The 23,376-nt window shown below is 35.6% G+C and overlaps 2 protein-coding genes across 4 annotated transcripts in view; one reads left to right on the top strand and one right to left on the bottom strand.

Annotated features, from left to right (window-relative positions):
- LOC107273248 (WD repeat-containing protein 61) overlaps window positions 1-2,584 on the top strand; it is a 9,255-nt gene extending 6,671 nt beyond the window's left edge. Inside the window, exons 7-8 of the mRNA XM_015751248.1 lie at window positions 2,142-2,313; window positions 2,375-2,584. Of these exons, the coding sequence (XP_015606734.1) occupies window positions 2,142-2,313; window positions 2,375-2,467 (265 nt within the window). The 3' untranslated portion in view covers window positions 2,468-2,584. The remainder of the gene's footprint in view (window positions 1-2,141; window positions 2,314-2,374) is intronic.
- A 3,786-nt stretch (window positions 2,585-6,370) lies between these two features.
- On the bottom strand, window positions 6,371-23,310 carry LOC107273236. 3 transcript variants are annotated; one of them, XM_015751216.2, is made up of 9 exons: window positions 20,460-20,675; window positions 20,185-20,359; window positions 19,212-19,394; window positions 15,701-18,446; window positions 15,472-15,610; window positions 15,275-15,387; window positions 13,327-13,576; window positions 12,550-12,859; window positions 6,371-12,480 (listed from the first exon to the last, which is right to left on the bottom strand). In XM_015751216.2, the coding sequence occupies exons 2-9, from the start codon at window positions 20,260-20,262 to the stop codon at window positions 7,831-7,833; spliced, it is 8,469 nt and encodes a 2,822-aa protein (XP_015606702.1). In that variant the 5' UTR covers window positions 20,263-20,359; window positions 20,460-20,675; the 3' UTR covers window positions 6,371-7,830. The 3 variants fall into 3 exon arrangements, with proteins under 3 accessions (XP_015606702.1, XP_024946473.1, XP_015606720.1); XM_025090705.1 differs by lacking the exon at window positions 20,460-20,675 and adding an exon at window positions 19,568-20,093 and having other exon boundaries at window positions 20,185-20,245; XM_015751234.2 differs by lacking the exons at window positions 20,185-20,359; window positions 20,460-20,675 and adding an exon at window positions 23,151-23,310.
- Window positions 23,311-23,376: the final 66 nt, after the last annotated feature.

Below are 23,376 nucleotides of genomic sequence, written 5' to 3'. Positions count from 1 at the left end.
TTTTTTGGGGGGGGGGGGGATAAGAGTGTTTCACAGAATTTCAACATGAGTTCGCATAAGCCCCTCTCACTCGCAGTTAGTGGAGTCCCAGAAATAGCCTGCACTGCGTATAAGAGCGTCTCACTTGCGTCTAGCGCAAGTCGCCCATAAGACCCTCTCACTCCAAATATTAGGCTATCTTATTATAATCCGCAGTTACCTTATAATTGTTCTATGCACACTTTTATGTTACATACAGTATTTTGAAAAATAGTCTCATTGTCAGTCTTAGCAGAGACATTGGTAAGTTAACATCGAAATGGCACCGAATATTTGTGTCGAGCAACGCGGGCTCATCGTGAATTTATAACAGGGTGGGCTACCCTTTGATGAGATCGCATTGTGAATAGGTGCGACTCAGCGACCTATTGCCGTCTCACTTATACTTTTGCTGTGCGAAAAGGACGCACGGTAGGACGCTCCAATGCGTTAGACGCTGAGACACTTGTTCCTAGCCACCACGTCCCATATATCTCTCTTTGTCTTACTAACGCTGTTTGACGAGGATGGATAATCGAAAAGTCTATCTCATTCCCACTACCGAAAGTCCCATTGCTCCTTCTCGTTTCTTATCGGGGTACTAGTTGTCCTCGTCATAGAGCGTTAGTCTGAGAGAGAGGGGGAAAAAGTGCCACCGAACACGAGCGGTCCCCCATCAAGCTCCCTATTGCGCATGAGGAGCCTTGCTGGCGTCTCGCTTACACTAGTGCTGTGCAACAAGGACGCACCGAGTGACGCTCTGGCCTCTCGCTCGCACCGTAGCGCTTTCTGCGTCGCACGTACAGGCCAAGATACGCGAGCAAGTGCCACCCAATCTCCGTTCTTCCCTCACCGTACGGCGTCTACCGTTGTCACTATTATTGGGAGAGACTGTACATGAATCTTGGTACTCAGGGTTACGCGATACAAATTACAACTACTTTTTGAATTTAGGTCCGTCATATTGAATTCACCATTTTGAATTTCTGAATGTTGAGTTCGGATTCGTATTCAGCGACTCCGAAATCCCCTACGTACTGAATTTCAAATATGTTGTATACGAGGAAAAATATAACCTTCAATGGGTTATTAGATTTTATGATAGTTAAAAAATGGTCGAACTTTGGGCCTCACTATAGACTCAGCCAATTTGAATTTTGAAATTGCCACTTCAGATTCGGGTTCGAAGATTCCAATTATGCCTATGTATAGAGTTTCAAGCTATCGGATTATAATAAGAAAGACGCCAGGCTTCATAAATTATTTTCAAAGTAGCAATGTGTCACGATACTTTTTAAATATTGGTCTAGCATGAAAGTAATGAGACACTCTAGAAAACTCTATACATGTCCTTTTTTAAATTAATTGTTTTTGACCATATTCTATTGTATATACCCACAGAGCGTAAATATTTAGAATGTTCTACACATACTAGAATATAGTCAAAAACAATTAATTTAAAAAAGGACATATGTCGAGTTTTCTAGAGTGTCTCATTACTTTTATGCCAACCCAATAAATAAATCTTATACTATAGATCTCAACTCTCGAGCTTTAATTTGCGTGGTTGCAAAGGTCTTTATGTTCTTATACGTTTGGATGAGTTATCTCAGCTTTTCTTTCAGAAGATTTGATTAAATTAAACAATATTTGCTTACGATAACTGCAGATAATAATTGGAGTTCTAAGCTATCCTAACCTTACTTATCCTTATACAAACCCATCACGGCAATAGATTATTGTGTCAAACTCGCTCGCTCGTCGACGATATTCTTATAACAAAAACACGATGAAGATCAGTAGTAATATAGACACATATTTGTTATTGTATCTCATTATTGTTTTAGCGCTAATTTCCCGACGGTTATAGTTATTCGCGTGTAGTTTTCCGTGCAAAGTTATTCTGTAGTGTTGAGGTGCTTCAGTCATTAATATATATTATAATTAATATATTATCATCGGAATAATTATCATCGGTGCTTCAATAATTGGTTTTATTTTCCACTTTGATTCCAGTGTACCAAAAGAGTTGAAAATTTCCTAAAAATAAGCTTCCTAACAATCTCTTTAGATTATTCCATGCCGTAAGATCAAATGAAGAGTATATTTATTTACCTGTCCAGGAAAGATGCTAATGTAGCCGGAACGATGTCGGGTCACGCTTCCTGGGTACTTGGCGTTGCGCTTTCACCAGATGGGCAAACATTTGCATCAAGTAGTTCAGATCATACCGTAAAAATTTGGGAATTAGCTCAACGACAATGCCTCCACACATTTAACGACCATACAGACCAGGTTCGTAAAAATATTACTCAAATTTTTCGTGTGTATGATTGACATCTTATTGATTTTCTAGGTATGGATGGTGAAATATCATCCAGAAAAGAAAAATATGTTAGTATCTGTATCGGAAGATAAATCCATTAATTTATACGAATGTCCAACATAAGAAAAACACATTTGATATGTTACAAAATAAAATATTACACTGTGGCATTATTTATGTTTATCAGACTCCTTATCTGTGGTACATACAATGATCAAATACATCGGTATTACCTATAAATTTTATTCTATTACATTTTATTAAACATACAAACCATCGAAATATTGGGAAAATCAGAAACAACTAATACAACATTACGTTTATTACTTAAATATAGTAAAAGTGGTTAGTACAAAGTAATTATATGGTGTATAGACCAAATTGCACTTTTAACACAAAGAAACGATGTCCACGCAACTCCTAGATGGAAGAGTTAAATTTAATTTACCCGAACTGGAATGGGACCAAATGGTAATATGAAATCCATCAGTCACAAATTGTGATAAAATTACCTTATGCTACAATACGTGATCGTGAATGTGGCAAAAGTAAGACAAGGGAATTGCAGACAATAACGCATTATGTTGAAAATATTAGGAAATTCAAGAATTAAGAAATTATAAGAAGTTAAAAGAGAAACGAATCGAGATGATTATTGTCCGACAATAAAAAAAGAGATTTGGTTAGCAAAAAGTTAATAAATCTCAGGTTTTAAAACCTGAGATAATTTATTATCTATACATATATGTATATATATATATATATATGTATATATATATATGTATATACATATATGTATATATATGTATATTCCTTACATGTAAATGTAATTATGCAATGTGAATACTTGTTTAAATTATAAATAATTGATCTAACCAGTAGACTAGACTGAGATAATTTATTATCTATACATATATGTTCAAGAATTAAGAAATTATAAGAAGTTAAAAGAGAAACGAATCGAGATGATTATTGTCCGACAATAAAAAAAGAGATTTGGTTAGCAAAAAGTTAATAAATCTCAGGTTTTAAAACCTGAGATAATTTATTATCTATACATATATGTATATATATATATATATATGTATATATATATATGTATATACATATATGTATATATATGTATATTCCTTACATGTAAATGTAATTATGCAATGTGAATACTTGTTTAAATTATAAATAATTGATCTAACCAGTAGACTAGAAACTTAAAACAATTATTTTGGGTGTTGCTATTAACATTTATCGTATTTTACGTAATTTAAACAGCTTCAATATTAGAAATTTGGCTACCATTCGATTGACACATTTGCAATAACGATGAGAAGTATTTTGTCAACTTTCACTATTTTTCTATCAGTCTTACAAAGTAATTACATTTTTATCCTTTTTGATCTGGTTTAATGTTATCGAATCGAAAAAAAGGGTAAAATATTTGTATTTTCTATTTGCGAATAATGAATAACCAATATACATGACATTGCATACTATTATATGCTGAGTGTGCTACAATATTTAAACAGATCCAATGAATACAATTTCTTTCGCATACATATATATTTTTTTATATACAAGAAAAAATAAATAACTTAATATAATTATGTGTTTACTACCAATTTGATGATTCATTACCTTGGCATATTTAACAAATTATGTACATTTTCGAACTAAATCATAACTAAATCATTCATATGTCAATTATTACCACCAATATATTATAGTTGATCCACGAGTTGGATGTGATTTTTTGACAGGTCAAAATCAATAATCTCTATTAAGGTACACGTGTTACTTTATAAAATGGTATGTTACTAAGTATGTATGTGCATGGTTTTGCACTAAATATATTTTGTTATTTACGTCATTGTATGGACTACCACATGTGGTTTGCTAACGATTACATTGTTTACGAACTATCAAAAAAAGACGTTGAACTCGGCTCGACCCGACTATATATATGAATTATTACTTAATATTTATGCATAAAATTACATAAACTGTAAATATTACAAATGAGAATTATGCAAAAGTTTTCAACAACGTAGAGTTTGTTTTCCGAAGAATTATAGCTCAGAAATGTAGAAATCACTTAAAAATGGGTAAAGTTTAACAAAATTATATTTTTTTACTGTCTTGATATGAACTCTAAATTAAAGATTCATATGAAGGCCAATCTCTTGATAGCGCGTTCTTTTCCCTGAATATCCCACATAGCATACAATATTTCGAAAACATTACAACAATATTTCGAAAATTTCATTGCGATAGCAATATTGTTGATGCCTTTATGTCAAATATTGTACAATATTTCAGGGCAATATAATAAAAATAGCTTTCTGATATATTGTTGAAATCATAGACCGTTTTTATAGGTTGCAGAAATATTTTAGAACAGTACCTATAAAATGATTATTTTTTATTATTTTAGAATATTTAGCAAATATTCATTCGAAAATTTTTTTCATATTAAAAACAATTGCTTTTTAATATTTTTGTAACATTTCAAATGACTCCCCACACAGCACAGAAATATTTTGTCAACATTGCCAAAAGTTTCCCTTGAAATAATGCAATATTACCGGAAATATATTGAAAATTGTTTAAATATTTCTGGAATGTTGCAGGAACCTTGCAATGTCCGCTCAGCACGTTGCAATCATAATATTGCTATAATATTGCCGGTCAATATTTTGGAAATATCAATGCATAATATTAATAAAATATAACTCAGATAGATAACTGAGAAATAATATAACTGAGAATAAATTCCAATGCCAGCAATGTATCGTGGGTTTCTTTGGGCAGGTTGCCTGTACCTTTAATGAGCATGTGTAGACCTCCCACACAGCACAGAAATATTTTGTCAACATTGCCAAAAGTTTCCCTTGAAATAATGCAATATTACCGGAAATATATTGAAAATTGTTTAAATATTTCTGGAATGTTGCAGGAACCTTGCAATGTCCGCTCAGCACGTTGCAATCATAATATTGCTATAATATTGCCGGTCAATATTTTGGAAATATCAATGCATAATATTAATAAAACATAACTCAGATAGATAGCTGAGAAATAATATAACTGAGAATAAATTCCAATGCCAGCAATGTATCGTGGGTTTCTTTGGGCAGGTTGCCTATACCTCCTTAAATATTACCTCGGTTGTATTTTTAAATATTCTATATACAAATGCAATAATTTCACATGTAATTTTTACATGCAGAATACAAAAGTATATATCGACGGCGAAGACGAAAACCGAATAATCGACGGATTAATTATTTACCCGGTCCTACGTTTTTTCATGCGAGTTGCCTTGGCCACCTAGCGGCGCGGCAGCGAACTAGTGTTCGCTCGGATACTCCGAGTCTGGTTAGGGACTCTTGTCACAGATTTCAGCAATATATCAGAAAGTTTTATTTATTATATTGCCCTGAAATATTGTGCAATATTTGACATAAAGACATCAACAACATTGCTGTCGCATTGAAATATTGGAATATTGTTGTAATGTTTTCGAAATATAGTGTGCTGTGTGCGTCCATATCATTTTTTTTCAAATATTTTAAACCGTTATGGTAACATTTTTTAAATAAAACGCTGCTAATAGAAAAAAATGATTCGTGAAACATATTAAAATATTTGGACAAAACTATGACAGGAAACGTTTTGAAGTATTGCAAAAATTTTAATATTAAGTCGTTGCCAATGTGAAGAGAAAAAGGTCACATGAATCTTTGCTAAATATTTTACGATCAATACAATATGCAGATACTGTCTGGGTTATATTTTATTAATATTGTCCATTGAGATTTCCAGAATAGTGACCGACAATATTATAGCAATATTATGCTTGCAACGTTCTGAGCGGACATTGCTAGGTTTCCGCAACATTCAAGAAATATTTTCAACAAGTTTCACTATATTTCCCCAATATTGCATTATTTCAAGAGAAATTTTTCGCGATGATGATAAAATATTTCTGTGTTGTGGGGATTATTTGGCTATTAGGAATAAAATCAATTCTATGGAAAGAATACAGGCATGCGTGTTATTTGTACTATATATAATGTGACGGAAGTTTTTGAAAATTTTTATCTAAGACTAAAATTTTTATTCAACTTATTATACATAACTTTCTAGAAGCTCTGTCGACTGACTAACAAAGGTCTAACTAGTCGTGGAGCATGAAAATGCTGTTATCCGAATTTGGCATAAAATGTTTACACAAACGTAAATGTTTGGAAACAAATAAAGATTATGAAGTCTGATAAAGAAATGTTGAAATGTGGGCACTCTTTTTTTCTTGGAATCGTCTTTCCCTATGCTTCCGAGAACGTTCACTTAATCATGAGAGTCTACTCTAATAGAGATATGAAGGAATGAGTTGTTTCGGATCCAAGCGGAATATGCTAAATCGGAACCATACGAATCAGCCATTAATTTGTTCATTATTACTTTTGAAGATCCACTGCAATGAATTGTGAAGCTAATGGCAAAATGTTTCTAGTGCACTTCAATAAAATTTTTATTAAATTCAAGCATTTCATGATTTCCATGCTCCGTATCTCCAATCAATAGACTGGATTCTTAAATTCTTTACCAAAACTCATGAAATATGCAGTGGAATATCCAAACCAATGACATGAAATTATTCATTTTCACGAAAAAAAACCAAGTACCAAAGAAAATTTTGTTGAATAATTTTTACGTTAAATGTTTTTTTTTACATGTTTGAATTTTTGTGTAAATCGAAATGGTTTTTGTAATTAATACATTTAATTTAACCTTAATTAATATTTTTGTCTTAGCGTTTAAACCTACCTTTATCCCTTTCGTTCTGTACGATTAAAGCAACTGAACTTCTGTCTAAATACATAGTAAATGTTGTCTATAAGAAATACTTGAGAAAAAAATTTTTTCGAGTATGATAATATTATTTTTAACGAATTGATCTCCCATTGGTTCGTCTATTAGTCTTTGCCTTGATGCATAATTGAAATATTTCATTAAAAATTGGATATTCAATAATGCACCTATTTAAAATATAGTATTTCTTACATGCTAAATGATTTCTTATGCCATATATTTTCAAGATATCTTAGGATTTATCATGACAAGCAGTATTAAACAAATTTAGAATCTAAGGAAAAAGAACATTTCTCTGAGTTCGATATTATATATGAGAATAATTAGGATCGATAGAAATTGTGCCATTTTTTCTAATCATAACCATGAGACATCTAATTGAGTTCCGTCTAAATAGTTTTCATAAGGATACAACATGTAAATTATCACTTCTGATAGTTATTGTAATGAAGCTAAGTGCACCTGTTATTAAAAAAAACCAGTAAATTCTGCCGTTAAGAACAAGAGAATAAAAAATAAAACAATACAAGATCAATTTAAGATCTGTTAACAAATGTATGCGAATGATAAAATAAAACCCATGACAAATGAGACTGCATTCGTATCTGAACTTCACATTATACAGCGGTGACTTTCATAGATTCAGTATTTATCTCTATTGCGTACTCAGATTTTTCCATTTTGCCGTCACTGTTGTCAAGATTTATTTTTTCTGGCTTAAATGAGATGTCTTGCTTTAGATTAAAATTAAACGGTAGAACAACAGCCGAAGTTGGCGCACATACGCTAATACTATTATGTGCACCAGCATACGTTTGTAGCAGGCCTGATTCTGAAGATTCTACACTGATAAACGAGCCTAGGCGGGACAAACGTTTTGTAACACCTGAATCAGGTTCATTGCGTTTTTGTGTATTTTGCTGTTTCCTGCCCTCTATGACATCATCTTCGTTTAGATCATGGTCTTTCTTGTTAGGTTTGGACTCTGCATATTTTACCTGTATTTTGCACGGAGCATCTGCTATTCTCATACCACTTAAATCGCAAGAATTACGATACTTCATTTTATTTGCTTGCACGTCGGCATTTTTAAAGTGGAGATTAGAGTTTGGTTTTTGCGATAAGGAGCTACCTATGGTATCTTGAGGAATTCCTTCAAACGTCGAACTACGAATTATTCTAAAGTTTTGTGGCTTATTCGGCATAATGGACACGTCCACTTCAGTACTGGTTTCAGCAGATGGAATCCATTGTTTTATGTCCGGCTTTTCCGAGCACTGTTTATTCTTATTTTGTTCAACTTTTTTCGATAAACTACCGATGTTGCTCGATGCATCCCTTATCAATTGTCGCCCTTGATATAAATGTGAAGAATTTGATAAAATGCTTGAATTGCTATTAGATCTTTGACCGAGTAATGAAACATTTCTTATAGAACTTTTTCTGTTGCTTGTTTGAATAACACGATTATTTTGTGGAATAGCCATTCCTCCAATAGAAGATCTCGCAGGTTGTCGTTTTGGCATTGTAGATGATAGAATACCTTTTGAGGATTGTTTCTTATCCACGTTGGCTACCTTCGAAATGTTAGACTGATGAATTCCTTCAACCGTCCTAATAGATATTTTTGACTTTCCGCCTGTAACACATGTTGCAGAAGATGAATTTTTGATGGGTTTTGCTATTTTGCTATAACTTGGCGACATAGGTGGAAGTACAGTTGGTGCATTTTTTACTTCGGGTTCATCTTTGGTAAATGTTCCTTGCCTTTCTAGTGGTTTTATATGTGATTGCTTTGGAGTTTCTTTATGTAAATTTATGCCAGAAGTTTGAGGTGAATTAAAATGCTTAATGGATTTGGCATGAATGAGAGCATTTCTCCCAGTTGGCAATATTGAGTTTTTATTTGCTGTAAGATCAATGCTTCTTTTTTGTTTTTGCATATTTTCAGATACTAGTGAAGTTTTTAAATTCGTTTTCGATCTGTGAAATCCTCTCGATGTACAATTAGGAGGTTTATTATTCTGTCTCAGTATAATAGCTCTGGTTGATCTAACGGTTGATGAGGTATTACTGCGTCCGATTGGTATTCCACTGGGAGTGGAACTTATTGTTTTAAATGGGGAGGGCTGCGGGGTAGATTTACGAATTGTTTGAGTAGAATATAGTGTCTTTCGTTTTCCTCTAATGGCTTTACAGCTTTCGGCGTCCGATTTTTCAGTAGTGCTGGAATCTAGACTATTATCTCTGCTTCTCATATCCGGCTTTAATATACGGGGTCCTTTTACTATCCTTGGCTGTTCTTCTACACGGTTGAATTCATCATTTTCTTCCGATAGAGAGCAATCTCGGCCGTCATCGTCTTGCTTTAATGCTGGACTTTGAATTTCTCTTTTGATTGCGTGCATTCGATTCTTATTCATTTCGAAACCAAAACTTCCAGGGGTACTAGCCTGAGATATAGAAGAATTTATAAGCTTTTTATGAATTGTATCAACAACTTGCATTCTTAAACTACGTTCTGACTCAGAATCATTTGACACCAAGCTCAAAGTTTCACAATCAAGTAAAGGTTCGTGACCAATAGCTTCCTTACAAATGTCCGATTCACGCAAAGTACTCAACACTATATTGGCATTACGCTTCAACATAATTTCCATTTCATCCGAAGAAATGTTTAAAATTTCTTCTTCGCAAATTTTATTATTCGTTGTTGCTATGTTAGTAGTAGACCCGCTCGACAGTCCACTTAAAATGTAATCAATTTCACTCAAAGTTTTAGTATGATGCTGCTCTTTATTTCCTGTAGAAGTGACATGTCTTTGTCTCTTCGTTTTATCTTCGGATTTCTTAAATATAGGTATAATTGATTTTGAGGAAAATGCAGAACTTTTGATTGTTTCAGGCAAATGTAGGCTCTCTACATATTTCTGCTCATCTCCTTGTTTTACATATTTTTGCTCATCTCGTTGCTCTACATCAATGCATGTATTCTGCATTGCAGCAATTAATGAATTGCAAAGTACTTGGGTCTGGAATCTGGCTTTGTCCTCTTGTCTACGCTGCCTAGGCGTAAGTTTTGAAAAGGGAGAACATTTACCGGTAAACTTCATCGTTACTTTATTATCCACAAATTCCTGCTTTTTTCGTTCTCCTTCTTTTTTAACCATCTCTGCCGCGATAGTATAAGTCTTGTAACGCTCCTTCGCCAATTGCCGTTTCTGTTTTGGAGTTAAATGACTTTTAGTGAAGCGTTTTTTCTGCATAGACTCCGGCGAACTGCTAATACAGTATTCAGTGGGTGTAGAAGTTGCGGCATTATCTGTATCATTGTCAATCCCGTCGACTTTTGTTACAGAAATCGGTTGGAACATCTCATCTGTTTGCAATTCTGTATCTATGCAGAGTGTATCGCTAAACAATGTATGGGTGACCCCATCTATTATAGATTCATCCATTTCGCTTACTTCATTAAACAATGACGGTGGGTTTATATTTTCCAAGCAGTCGCTAAGGCTGTTACTTGTACTCAACTGCATAGATTCGGCATAACGCATGCAAGTCATCGATAAGACATTAGCGACTGGTTTCAAAAGATCAAACACTGTATCGCTATTTGATAAACTTAATAAATCTTGTTCTTTCATGTCTGCAACTTCAGATGTAATACTCGCGACACTCACCATACTATTTTCCATATCACCAACATCGAATAGCTCATCCATCATAGATGGTGGTTTGACATTCTCTAGTTGTGTATTACTATTAATGCTGTATTCATTCAAAATATTTTCTAAACTGCCTGTGTAATGTTGTCCATGACTCAATGCCCTTTTAGCAACGAGTCCAGTCGGAAGAGACTTTTTTCGAGCATTTGGACACTCAGTTATGCTTGTCTTCATCCGTATAGGCGGCAGAGACGTCGACTGACATAAATCTCGCCCAACAGCAGCTTCTGTATTGTCAATTATTCCAGTACAACTACTAGTAAGGGACAATAAACTGCCCATCGAAGAAGGAGGTTTTATAGTGTCAAGATCAACAGAAGTCATGCTAACAGAATTAAGTTCTACTTGCTTTTTCGCCTGATCGGTGGCTGCTTTTGCGAGTTTTATAGCTTCTGTTTGGATTATCTTTGAATCTGACATATTTGATTGTTCACCAATATTATTTCTGACATATTTCCACATAGCTGAATTGAATTGTTCATCTTGAGTTTCACTTTTGAAGGAAGCAACCAATGGAGGGCTAACGCTAATACTAGGATAAGAAATATCGTTCGGAGAATCCTCATTCCATGTGTCACTGACAACACTTTGTTTCATTACAATAGAATCTCGTTCTCGCATTGCTTCAGTTTCTTGAACTAAAGCTGCTGTAAGTCGATCCAGCGAAGCAATCATAGCATCTGGGTCTCGCTGTCGCTTATATTCCTTTTCCAATGTTTCCTTCGAAATGCCACCATGGGATATTGCAATATTATCTATTGGACGACTACCATGAATTGAGTAATACTTAGATCCGCTAATTACACTTTCCTGCTCATCACTTGAAGTTTTATTTATGCCCCAACTATTCATTTCTTTAAGTAAAATTTTATCTTGATCAATCATAACTTTTCCCGTAACCGATGGTGACTCCTTAATTGCCGGAACGATTAGAGTGTAATCCGCATCGGAATCCCCGATTTTATCTTCCGTATTTGATAGAACTATGCCATCGGTGGCCCGAATACATAATTTTAAAAGGGTTTGTTCAGATCGTTCCACTAAATCGTTCACTCGACTGTTTGACAGATTTGCAGTATCTTGATCAGTTGGTGCTATGATCCACTTTTTAGATGAGGTGTTTATTGTATCAATTTCTAATCCATTATTCTTATGTGTTTTAATGTCGATCATTTTACAACTGGAAGGTAATGTATTATCGTAGTCCTCTTTGATAAAGTATGAAGATGTACAAGGACCGAGATTACTTCGTATAGAATTATTTGGTTTAAAACTAGGAGGATTCACCTGATTATGATTTTCTTGTACACATGTAGCATTCACGATAGCAGTTTCAAATGCTGTATCTCCAAGAAAATTTTCTTCACTAGCCTTACAAGTAAATAGGAGTTTCATTACTCCGTATTCGTTGCTACTGCTCAATGAGGGGCCGCCAAAGGTTGCATCTTTGCATTCAGGCTCTTGTGCAATGTGCGTCAAGATCATTGCAGTTTTTGCAAATGGCAAAGAACTATTATTGAATTGTATATTAGGTTGAACCTAAAAAAAATGTTAATACCCTATTTAGTAAAAGACGTATAAAGGAGATATACAATAATAAATAAATACCAGCGTAATCTTTGATTTATAACAGTCGGCAGAGTCTTCATCATTTTTGGCAATGTTCGATAATTCAGTGTTAAATTTCATGGTTTCATATTCTACGTTATTAAAGTCTTGGCAATAACTATTCATTGAAAAAGATGTCGCCCTTATTTCCATATCATCTTTTGATTTCGTATGGTTTACAGGTTCACGATTTATTGCTATTGAATCAGCATTCTCCACACGATCAAGGGAAGATCTTGTTTCATAGCGAGCTAGGTTACTTGTTCTTTGCATTTTTTTAATACTGCTCTTTCTAAACAGCTGTTTACCCCTGCAAACAAATTTAAGTTATATCAGCATAATCTGATAAGATATAAGACATGACAAAGAGATGAGTAATAAGATAGACATTAAAAAAAGTATGCCAATACCACTTTGCATCATGTTTGTACATTGCATTTAAAATATATGGTAGACAGGTGTTAACCAATTTTTGCAGTCAGATATAATGACAACTAGGGTTAATTACGATGTTTCAGCCGTCAATTGGGGCCGTCTTTGAGAAGATCAACTTTAGTTGTCAATACCTAACTGCTCAAAATTTGTCCATCATATATTATCATTGAACTAGCCAATATTTCACAACTTTCAATCATTCCATTTAGATCAAATTTTATTCAATTCGTAATTTAATAACCAATTAAATATTATCATTCGTCGAAATGATAGTACGGGGTTGTTTTTAACAAAATGTAAGGAAAAGGCGGTCAGTAAAGAGACATTGAAATTAACACTAACCTGTTATTTTGCACATCAGTGCTTAAACAAGTAGTAAGTAAATCTTTCTTATCAGTATTTCCACCACTAACATTATAGCTTGCGGTAGCGGTAATACTTGCTTCCTTTGATACATTACGTTCGGTGTGATTATCAGATAATTTTAATTCCGGCTCTTTATGTTTGGTGACAATTTTTGGTTTGTCTTTCATCGTCGGAGATGCCAAACACATTTGGCTTGTCTGGCAAATCAGATCTGTCATTCCAGTTTCTAGAATAAATTTTTGTACTAAACTTAACATTTAAATATAATTTACGCATAGACATACGTAATACTTTTTATAAAATCAAGTTATAAAACAACAAGAATCCTCATACTATTATTATTTGATACATGATTTATACAATATATCATTACTGATGTTAAGATAATAATAACATTATAATAATTGTTATTATTGAACGCAATTTTGCACGACTACATGTTTATTCAACAGAGATTATTGTTAATTGAGAAGTATCTGAGAAACGTGAAAGAAAGCATTGAACGTTGCTTGTAAGAATGAGAAACTTCTACTCGTCACAATGCTCCGTTACTAATATTTCTCTCGTTAATATGTAACCTCTCCGCCCTCAGAGGGGAATAGGGTCTCCCACAATAGCTTAGTCGTTAGTCCATGTGCCCTCGTTTTTGGTTACGTTGGGCAGGTCTGCTGCCATGCAAGAGACACATCATTTTGTTTCCTTCTAAATTCTGCCTTCCATGACCATAGTGGGACCTCACTAATATTGAATTCTCAGGAACGCGTACCTCGAATTCCTAAATATCAGTGAAGGAGCACTATATCGGTATATTTAATGTCACAGGGACCAGTTTTATCATGAGAAGTCGAATAATTATATCAAATATTTTGTTTATACTGTAACGTATTTCTTTAACTTGACCCGACACCGATAGCAAGACATACGGGAACGACTATCTTCGAGAACCAACCTACGTTACCTTCGGCCGTCCACCCGTCGTTCGTGCATCCGCAAGCCAGGCGGGCGCCAGCCAATTCTTTTTTCACCGGGAACTGACGAGCCGGTATAAACTGGGAGTTGGGGTGGAACAGGCCCAACTCCACCAAGAATGAGAGCTCTGACGGAACCTATCAGAAGAGGCGATAGCTTAACGGATCCTGTCGATTTTTGGGGACGCGTAAAATCGAGAAACGCAACCGTAGGTGCTGATCTTTGGGGTCGCGTAAAATCAGCAAACGCAACTGGATACACGAACGGGAGCGGACGGTTACGGAAATGCACGGCCACTCAGGCTGCTAGGTTTGAGGTAGAGAGGGTCGGAGTAAGACTCCGGCAAATAGTGCGAGAGACAGAGAGCGACGAACCGAGAACGTATCAGAACGAATCTTAATTGTCTATCGAGATCCCTTCACCGATTAATAAATTGGGAATCCTCACCGGAGCTGGTGCAGCTAATCCGTGGAGGCCGAGAATTGTATCCAAAGGACACTGGTGAGCACTGCACTAAGGCACAGCACCACACCTCCGTAACACTCACAGGAATTCATAGAATTCCTGGATATCGCGAGAACAACGCGAGAACTGTACGAATCAACCCGAGAGCGTAGCTTCTGAGCAGGGTGGCGACCCGAAGAGAACCAGAAATCGAGAACGTTATCTGTATCGGTAATCGGAGCCGCCTTGGGACCGTGATTCGAAAAATCACGTCACAATACATTTCAAGAGGTATAACAGTGCTTGCATTTGAAATACGATTGACTTACAATTAGATTTAAAACTGGAAATATAACCGATAATTTAGTTCCTGAGTCCCTTCTCATATAGAGTAGCTGTATCATTTTTTAACACCTTAGTACCATACGTGGCCATAAAATTCATCCATTTTTTGGCCTTACATTCTATATTGACATTGGTATCAACATAAATAAGTTATTACTAGGCTTACCTGAAATAACATTAACATTATTTTGAGATTCATTCATCTGTCGTTCAATCAAAGTCTTTTGAGTTAGGGGGCTTAATAGCTCAATAGTTTGCGTGTTGCTGCTATCGGGTTCCCTGCACATTATTAGTTATATTTAGAATAAATTCATTCTTAAGTTATTTACTTACTATAAAAGCAATATTTTTTATTATACGCACTGAAATTTTTTTGAAGCAGAGAAGTGATTGCCCGAAAAATGTCCATCTGTCGCAATGGCTTTTCCAACGTAATTTTTAATAGAGTATTCAGTTGAAAGTTCGTTCTTATGGATTGCTCGTCCATTTTCCATCATTTCTTCTGCAATTTGTAAACTCACAAGTATATATATATGTTTATATTAACACTTATGAGACGCTTATATTTATATAAGTAAACAAATTATCTAACCATTTTGATTTTGAATTTTAAAAGCATTTCTACCCAAAGATTTTGTATAATGAATATCACCAGAGTTCGGTAATTCCTGCCAAGCATTTTCTATGTCGTTGAAATATATTGGAGTATGAACAATTTTACTATTCATTAAACTGCTGCCAGATTTCTCTATCGTATGTGCGCCTTCCTGTATGTCAGCAAACTGCTTTTCCGTCGCATGGAATTTAATTTCAGCTTCCTGCTTAGATTGTAAATCTGCATCGCATATAACTTCCATATAATTTGACAAAGCATCACATGTCTTTCCCTCCTTACAATGTATTTTAGAGTTGATCTCATGAGCAAATAGTACTTCATCCTGTAATTGTAATTGAGATTGTTTTGCTTTTTCCATTACACTTTGTTTTATATTCAACAAGTCATATTCGATTGGTGGAATGACACTGGCTTCAGAGTTAGCGTCAAATAAGTATTCAGCAGCATGCTGTTCAGTAAAACCTATCTTCTCTCTATTGTCCACTAATGCAACATATTCTCCTTGCAATAATTTGTCATTGGACTTTATATCAGAAACTGCCAATTTTGCACCTCTGAGATTCTTATTTATGGAAGTTGTAGTAGATGCCAAAGTACTAGCAACGGGCTCATTATCGGAAATGTCATAACACGATTTCAAATAATCCTTCATTTTACTATTGCTGGAAACATCGGGTCTCAATTCATATACTTTTGTACCTCCTCCTCCTTTTTTACTTTCCTGATTCACAAATGTGTCTCCAATGGAAGATTGTAAAAGAGTATGAGAACACTCCGATGCTTGATCTGGTGCAGAGGTCGACCACGACATTGTAGACGTTATAAATTTTTGATCTCCAATATCTTGCGATCCAATATTTGATGATCTTACATGATCTGGAATTTTACATTTATAACGGAGAGAATATTTGTTCTCCGTAGAGATCAATTCGGCAAAGCTGGCTGTTGATTGTCCAACATCAAATCCTATCGGAGAGGGTAATGAAGTACATTGTTGTTTTATCTGTGCATTCACCGATGAAATTCCATCAACAGAAGATTGTCCATTAACTCTTTGAAATACAGTGTCTGAATGTGCACTTGGCGCCGAATGTATAGATTCTCTACTTTCACTGCGATCAACGCCATTGTATATTATACTTGTGGAACTAGTCTGTCCATAAGATGGTTGCCAAGAGCCAGTTATATCGACAAAATCTCGATCCACTTTAAAAGAGAATTTATCACCTTTATTTATAGGGGATGTACTAGGCTCTATGTTATCACATGTTTCAGCTAAATTTTGATCGAGCTCTTGTTCCAAGGCTCGTTGCCTGCGAGCAACTAAACTTGGTAGAGTGGAAAATCCAAGTCCTCTTGCAGTGGAATCCAAGTGAACAAGATTGCTACCACTCGGTCTAGCGCCAATCAAATTTTTTAATGCGGCACTTGAACCCATGGAGATCATTTTATGTTTGGAGTGTACAAGACTACGTAACATTGGAACAGCTCCCAAATCCCACAGTAATCTCTGATCCTGAGAACATCGTGCGGAGAGGTTCCAAAGCGCTCCACAAGCATTACTGACAACGGTTAAGCTCGGAGATCTTAGTTGACGCAAAAGTACATGAAGACAGCCTCTCTCTCTTAGAATTTCCCGGTAATCTTCTCGTATTGCTACATGACTGGACACATTTCTTAATATGCCTCCTGCATTTTCGACTATAGTTAATGTTTTAGATGGGGCCTTATAACTTAACATGTCTACAAGAAAAGCTAGTGCTCCTTCAACAGCACATATGTCTGCTTTATTAGTACTGCAGTGAGCTGAAAGATTCCAGAGTGCAGACAAAATAGATTTAAGAGTAGATTCTTTACGTCCCTCCATTGCAGCCTTTGTCAATCCTGTTACAGATCCGACTTCTCTTAATGTTTTCTTGCTGCAACTGTCAGCTCGCCAAGACAAATTTCGCAATACACTAGCCGTTACTTGTCGAAGATCATCGCTGTTACTTCTAAGTTGCGTGACTAAAGATTTCATAAATGCTCTAAACGAGCAGAGTAGAGCTTTGTTGTTGCCATCGCCAAAAGTAAGATTGGTTAAAGCCATCCCTGCGTATCTTCTGAGTGTTACGCAATTTGGATCGTCGCATTCATTACCGTGCGCTGCATGATCCATTTCAATTAATTCAGCCATTGCATGCAAACCACCAAGCTGGCACATAGCATGTCGATGCGCCTCATCAAAAGAGAGCTTCATTAAGGCTGCAATTAACGCTGTTGGTACAGCAGATGGTCCGGGATGTTTTTCCTCATCATTGAATATCTGCCCCGTTTTTAGTGACTTTCTCAACATCTGACAATAGTCTCTTAGTTGTTCTAGTAGTCTAAGCACTCGAACTTCTCGACGAGCAGCTCTTTCATCACTTCTTGCATGTATAACATTATGAAGGGCTTGAGAAGCTCGGCTACGTGTGTCAGGATCTTGATCAGGTGCATGAATTAACTGAACAAGTAAAGGCAAACATCCAGATTGTCTCATTGCCAAGCAGCTATCCACTGAACTAGTCATTGAAAGCAAAGTTGCACTCATATCTTCACGGCCTTCTGTGCTACCTAACATTCCAAGCAAGCTATAGACAACATCAACTTTTACACCAAGCCTTCGCTGACCTTGCGTTTCCAGGGAACTACCAGTCCCCATACCAAAACTTGAAGAAAAACTCATAACACTGGTTATGTCCTGCAGAAAAATCTTAAGGTTATTAATGACACTTTTATATTAACAAAATGACATCATGTAATGACATCATGTTATTACATCATATTTTAAAAAATTAACAAATCAACAATCCTTTCTCGATAAGACTGCACAATACGACTCTTTCTTAAAAAGCTTCATGTAAAAAAACTTAACATTAATAGCTAACTTCAAGAAGGAGTTGTATTCTGCAGTTTGAATAACAAAATTAAATAACAAATATTAAATAGATTCTTAATTAATCCTTATAAAATGAGAATTGTTTGAGTATTTAAAATACATTATATATTCATATTATTATTAATCATCCTCAAGTACTAATTGCAATATTTCTTTCAATTTCTTGTACTATATAAGGAAAGAATCTTAAGATTTCTTATATTCAACATTTCTAATTTATCATGACATTTTAGGTGTATGCTATGATATTATAAATTTTCTTTTGTTTACACAAATCCTAGATCATAAAATATAATACTTTATTTTTATAATTTCTAACTTAAACAAGAATAAATGAAACAATCTGGAGATTTACGTTAATAGACTTACATAAGTCATAAAATAAAGTCTTGTACAAAACAATCTACAATGTTTTTTGGGTAAAACTGCAGAATACAACTCCTTGAAAAATTACATGTAACAAAATTTAAACAATCCACAGCTAACTTCAAGAAGAAGTCATATTCTGCAGTTTAGTCCTTTTTTTGTTCCATAGACACTATAGTCTTAAATATTGAATTTACTTACATTAAGCAGTCTATTAGATGTATTTTGATGACTTGAAAGTATTTGCTGATTAATATGAAGACTTCGTTCCACAGGCCAAGTCCCATGATATACAGATGAAAGTCGTTGTGCTTGTGAACATGTAGGTATTGCACTGTATTCTTCACATCTAGGAACTTCAAAGATTTTGCAGTCCTTTACTATCTGTAAACAATTAGCTTTTAACAACAGAATGTTATATAATTTACAAAGCTACATTATACAGCACAATACAAAAACCATTTATATTAATTCATTATATTGTTTTGCTTTCCAACATTAAATCGTAACGTCAGTATCAATTATAATCTCGACAAAGTGTAATAAAGAGTATTTACATAGAAAGGTCTTGTTTAAATAATAACACAAAACACCAATATAAATACGAAGTTTAAAAATATTCTAATATTGCACGTATATAATTTCCAAAAAGGGCCACGGATGCATAACCAAGTTTTTAATAAAACGTATTCGAATATCCCTTTTTGCTAATAAACCACATATCAAATGAATTTCGTCTGTAACAATGAATTGTCAGAACTTGGTGGTCCGAGGGTGGAGCGATGCAAAATCAATACGCGTGGTGCAGGAGTACTTCAACACTACAGGAGTGTAGAGGAAACGGTGCTGATGGTAGTGGTGGTAATATAAGTGGTCGTCACTTGTTTGTATTATCTTCTTTTTGTTCCTCATGCCTTTATGCCCTCATAGAGGGCCAAGTCAAGAATTGTATTATGTATATCGTATTAAGTGAGAGAAGATCTTCAAAAAAGATGAGAAAAGGCCAAAAATATAAGATATATGAACTGTTTTGTAACTTTTGTAAAAAAATACTGTACTATACATAATTCCAATTGACAGCTACTGTGTTTATGAAAAAGACATTGATAATTATTATATAAAACGAACATGCTATCAAACTTCCGAATGCACTTATTTTCGTTAAGGTACATACCTTGGAATTAGGCATGTCTGATTTAAAATCTTTTTCTTTCTTCAATTTGAACTCCATGACATTTTCTTTCTTTACCATAGATTTCTCAGAAACCGTGATAGTAAGAAGATACTATAGGGTGGTTTTCAATTACAAGTTTTGCGTCAACGCAGGTCGACATTTTCAAGCGGCAATTCTAACATGTTAGGTACATACAGAGATAAGTAGGGAGATTGCCAATGGGAGCTCCGCAAAGTTAGCCCCCCCACTTTGACTTTCGACATTTTTCTTTTTACCAATCGATTGGTGGTCATTTGGTGGTATTTGGTACTCCATTCAGAACATTTGGTGGTTTTTGGTTTACTTTTAAAATTCATAGCAAATTTTTAACATTAACATAGCCCCGCTCCCACTTCGACTTTTGACATTTTTCTTTTTACCAATCGATTGGTGGTCGTTTGGTGGTATTTGGTCAGTATTAACTAATCGGTTTAAGACCGTCGTCTAAACATAGCGTTAGTTTCCACCGTGCTGAGTTTAAACAAAGTTAACCAATCACGTATAGGGGTTGAATGGAATTGACCAATAGGGCTGCTTGACTCTGTTTAAACTCTGAACGGTGGAAACTAAGCCAATAATTCTGATTGGCTTCTAGTACAGACAGAGATGAGTAGGGAGATTGCCAGTGAGCCTGTTTTTGGTGGTCTCAATTTTTCTCTGGTTTCGGCGCGCCACCTTAGCGGAGGACCTTCGAAGCAGTCCACGTTTTTGATTGGTCGTGTATATATATAGTAATACTACGCGTGATAATCTTGAGCTGTGTTTTAGCGCGTCGACGCGCCACCTGAACGAGACCTTCGAACTAGTTTTACGTTTTTGATTGGTCGAATGAATTCGTGTGTTCCTCGAGATCCACGATTTTTAACCGGGTGAACACTGAAATAGGGAGACTTGTATCCACCTTTTTTTTTACAGGATATTACATAAACCGTAGTAATGAGGTAGTAAATTTTGCCGATGTTAATTCCCTTAATATCTATATGAAGCTTTGTAAATAATAGAGTGAGCAAATAAAACTTTAAATAAACCCTCGAACGTGGGTAACTACTGCGGACGTTATTCCCCAAAAACCAAAATCTCAATACTAAATGAGATAGACGATAACAGGTATCCGAAAAGTAGGGAACCGTACACAAAACGCCGTATGATTCTCTCTCAATAAATTTCGATATTCAAAAGTCCCGATACGCGATAAACTCAATGGTGTTGGGCGCCAGGTGGTCTCCGGGAGAACACCGCGAGTGCAGGGCACTCTAGATCTTAGAAATCCTTAGGAAGACGCGGGAAAGCTCGGAATAACGAAAGGGAAAATAAACAGGGAAGGCGACACCGCCAAGGGAAGAGAAGTAGAACGATAAGACCGGCGACTCCGCCAAGAAGAAAAGAGAAAAATCGATAAACGGCGACACCGCCAAGATAAGAGAAAGAAATGAGATAAGAGAAGAGCGAGAGAGAGAGAGAGAGAGAGAGAGACAGAGAGAGAGAGAGAGAGAGAGAGAGAGAGAGAGAGAGAGAATCAAGCGGTCAACGGGAACTCAAAAAGTATACCCGGTTCAGAGGCTAGCTCACCTAGGAGAGCGTCCTGGTGTTCAAGAGGCTAGACTGGAGAAGGAATAAACATTTGATAAAGAGAAGAGGTAAAAGAAAGATATCAGAGAAAAATAAGTAGGTTATACGCACCGAAGCTATATTAGAAAAAGCAAGAAAGCGGCATGCCAGCCATACAGACAACTACAGCGGGTTGAAAGCGGAAAAGCTAAAGTAAATTTTTAGTCAGATACACTAAGGTGCGAAAGCGAAATCAGATAACAAAATCCTTAAAATAATAGTACAAAGCGAAAGGCTCTTGATGGATTCTATATAAACTAAAATTCTTAAAACGAAACGCGGAATTAGCGAGGGACTACGGCCCTGTGGCGATACGACACGACAGCGGGACGGTTCCACGCCAACGCCAAAGGTACACTAAACGATATTTCGATAATTAGGAAACTATGAAATACACGCGAGAACAACGGCTTAAATTCATATCGGTACGCAAACACGAAACAAGTTCACTCGCAAAATTTCCCGACAATTGGAAAGAGTCAGACAATGGGCGATATAAGTATGGCGATTAACACACAGATATGAAATACACGCAAATAAATTAACATAGATGGTACACGTAATACAATACAATACAATAGTCAAAAGAAATGGCAAGCTCTCGAAAATTATCACAAGAATAGTTTAATAGGCAAAAATAAATTAAGACTAGGTACGCCACTGATAGTCAGTGCGTCCTTTATTCTCGCATCAGGCGAGTACGCACAACAAAAAAAGGTGACTTTACGCTCGACCAACAGCGTAAGGTATCGAAAATGTTACACTAAGACGGTAATTACGAATTTCCAAAAATTGAAATATTAATTAAATAAAGAGGAGGATGCCATTCCTAATAACGAAAGCGAAACATACGTGAACAATATAAGGCGGAGAAAAGAATTACTTAAAGTCAAACATCAATATAATAAAGCGACATATACCGCCGGAAAAGATAGAAAAGCCAAAAAGATATTCAATTCAAACACTCAGACAGACTCACGGGGAAACGGCTAAGGCGGAGACGCCGGGGCCCTAGGGGTTTCCACGTGGTCGAGAAGATAATCGGTAACTTAGAATATATTCGACAATTCCAAAGCACTAAATTACAGCAAAACGCAATTAATTAACATACATTCGATATAAAAGATGCTCTACGATAATAAAAGAAAAGCTGAATAAGATAACGGTATCCGGCACTATCGTCCTTTTACTTAGAGGGACTGGAAAGACATTCAGTCCCAGTAAGCGAGAAAATTCGCCGTCGAGACAAAGCGCCTAGACCGGATTACTTCAATTAAATTCACAAAATCTCCGCAATATAGGTAACGAAAAGAGCTCACCCACTATATAAGATATGAAATCCAGAAAAGAAGGCGAGTCCTCGATGTAATATTCGTCGTTCAATACTTCCGTCCTTCAATATAATGTACAAGATAAATCGGATATCGGCTGCTCTTACGTTAGTTCACTGGTACGGATTACTTCACGCGACCACTGGCTGAGATGCTCCAAACGTAAGTGAACGAGCCGGAATTCGTCGCTAGAGGAAGAGCCCTAGGGGCCCCC

Source organism: Cephus cinctus, unplaced genomic scaffold, assembly GCF_000341935.2.
Source record: "Cephus cinctus unplaced genomic scaffold, Ccin1 Ccin1_scaffold0088, whole genome shotgun sequence".
Lineage (NCBI taxonomy): Eukaryota > Metazoa > Arthropoda > Insecta > Hymenoptera > Cephidae > Cephus > Cephus cinctus.
Note: the sequence above shows the minus strand (reverse complement) of the source record. Positions and strands in the feature narration are given on the sequence as shown.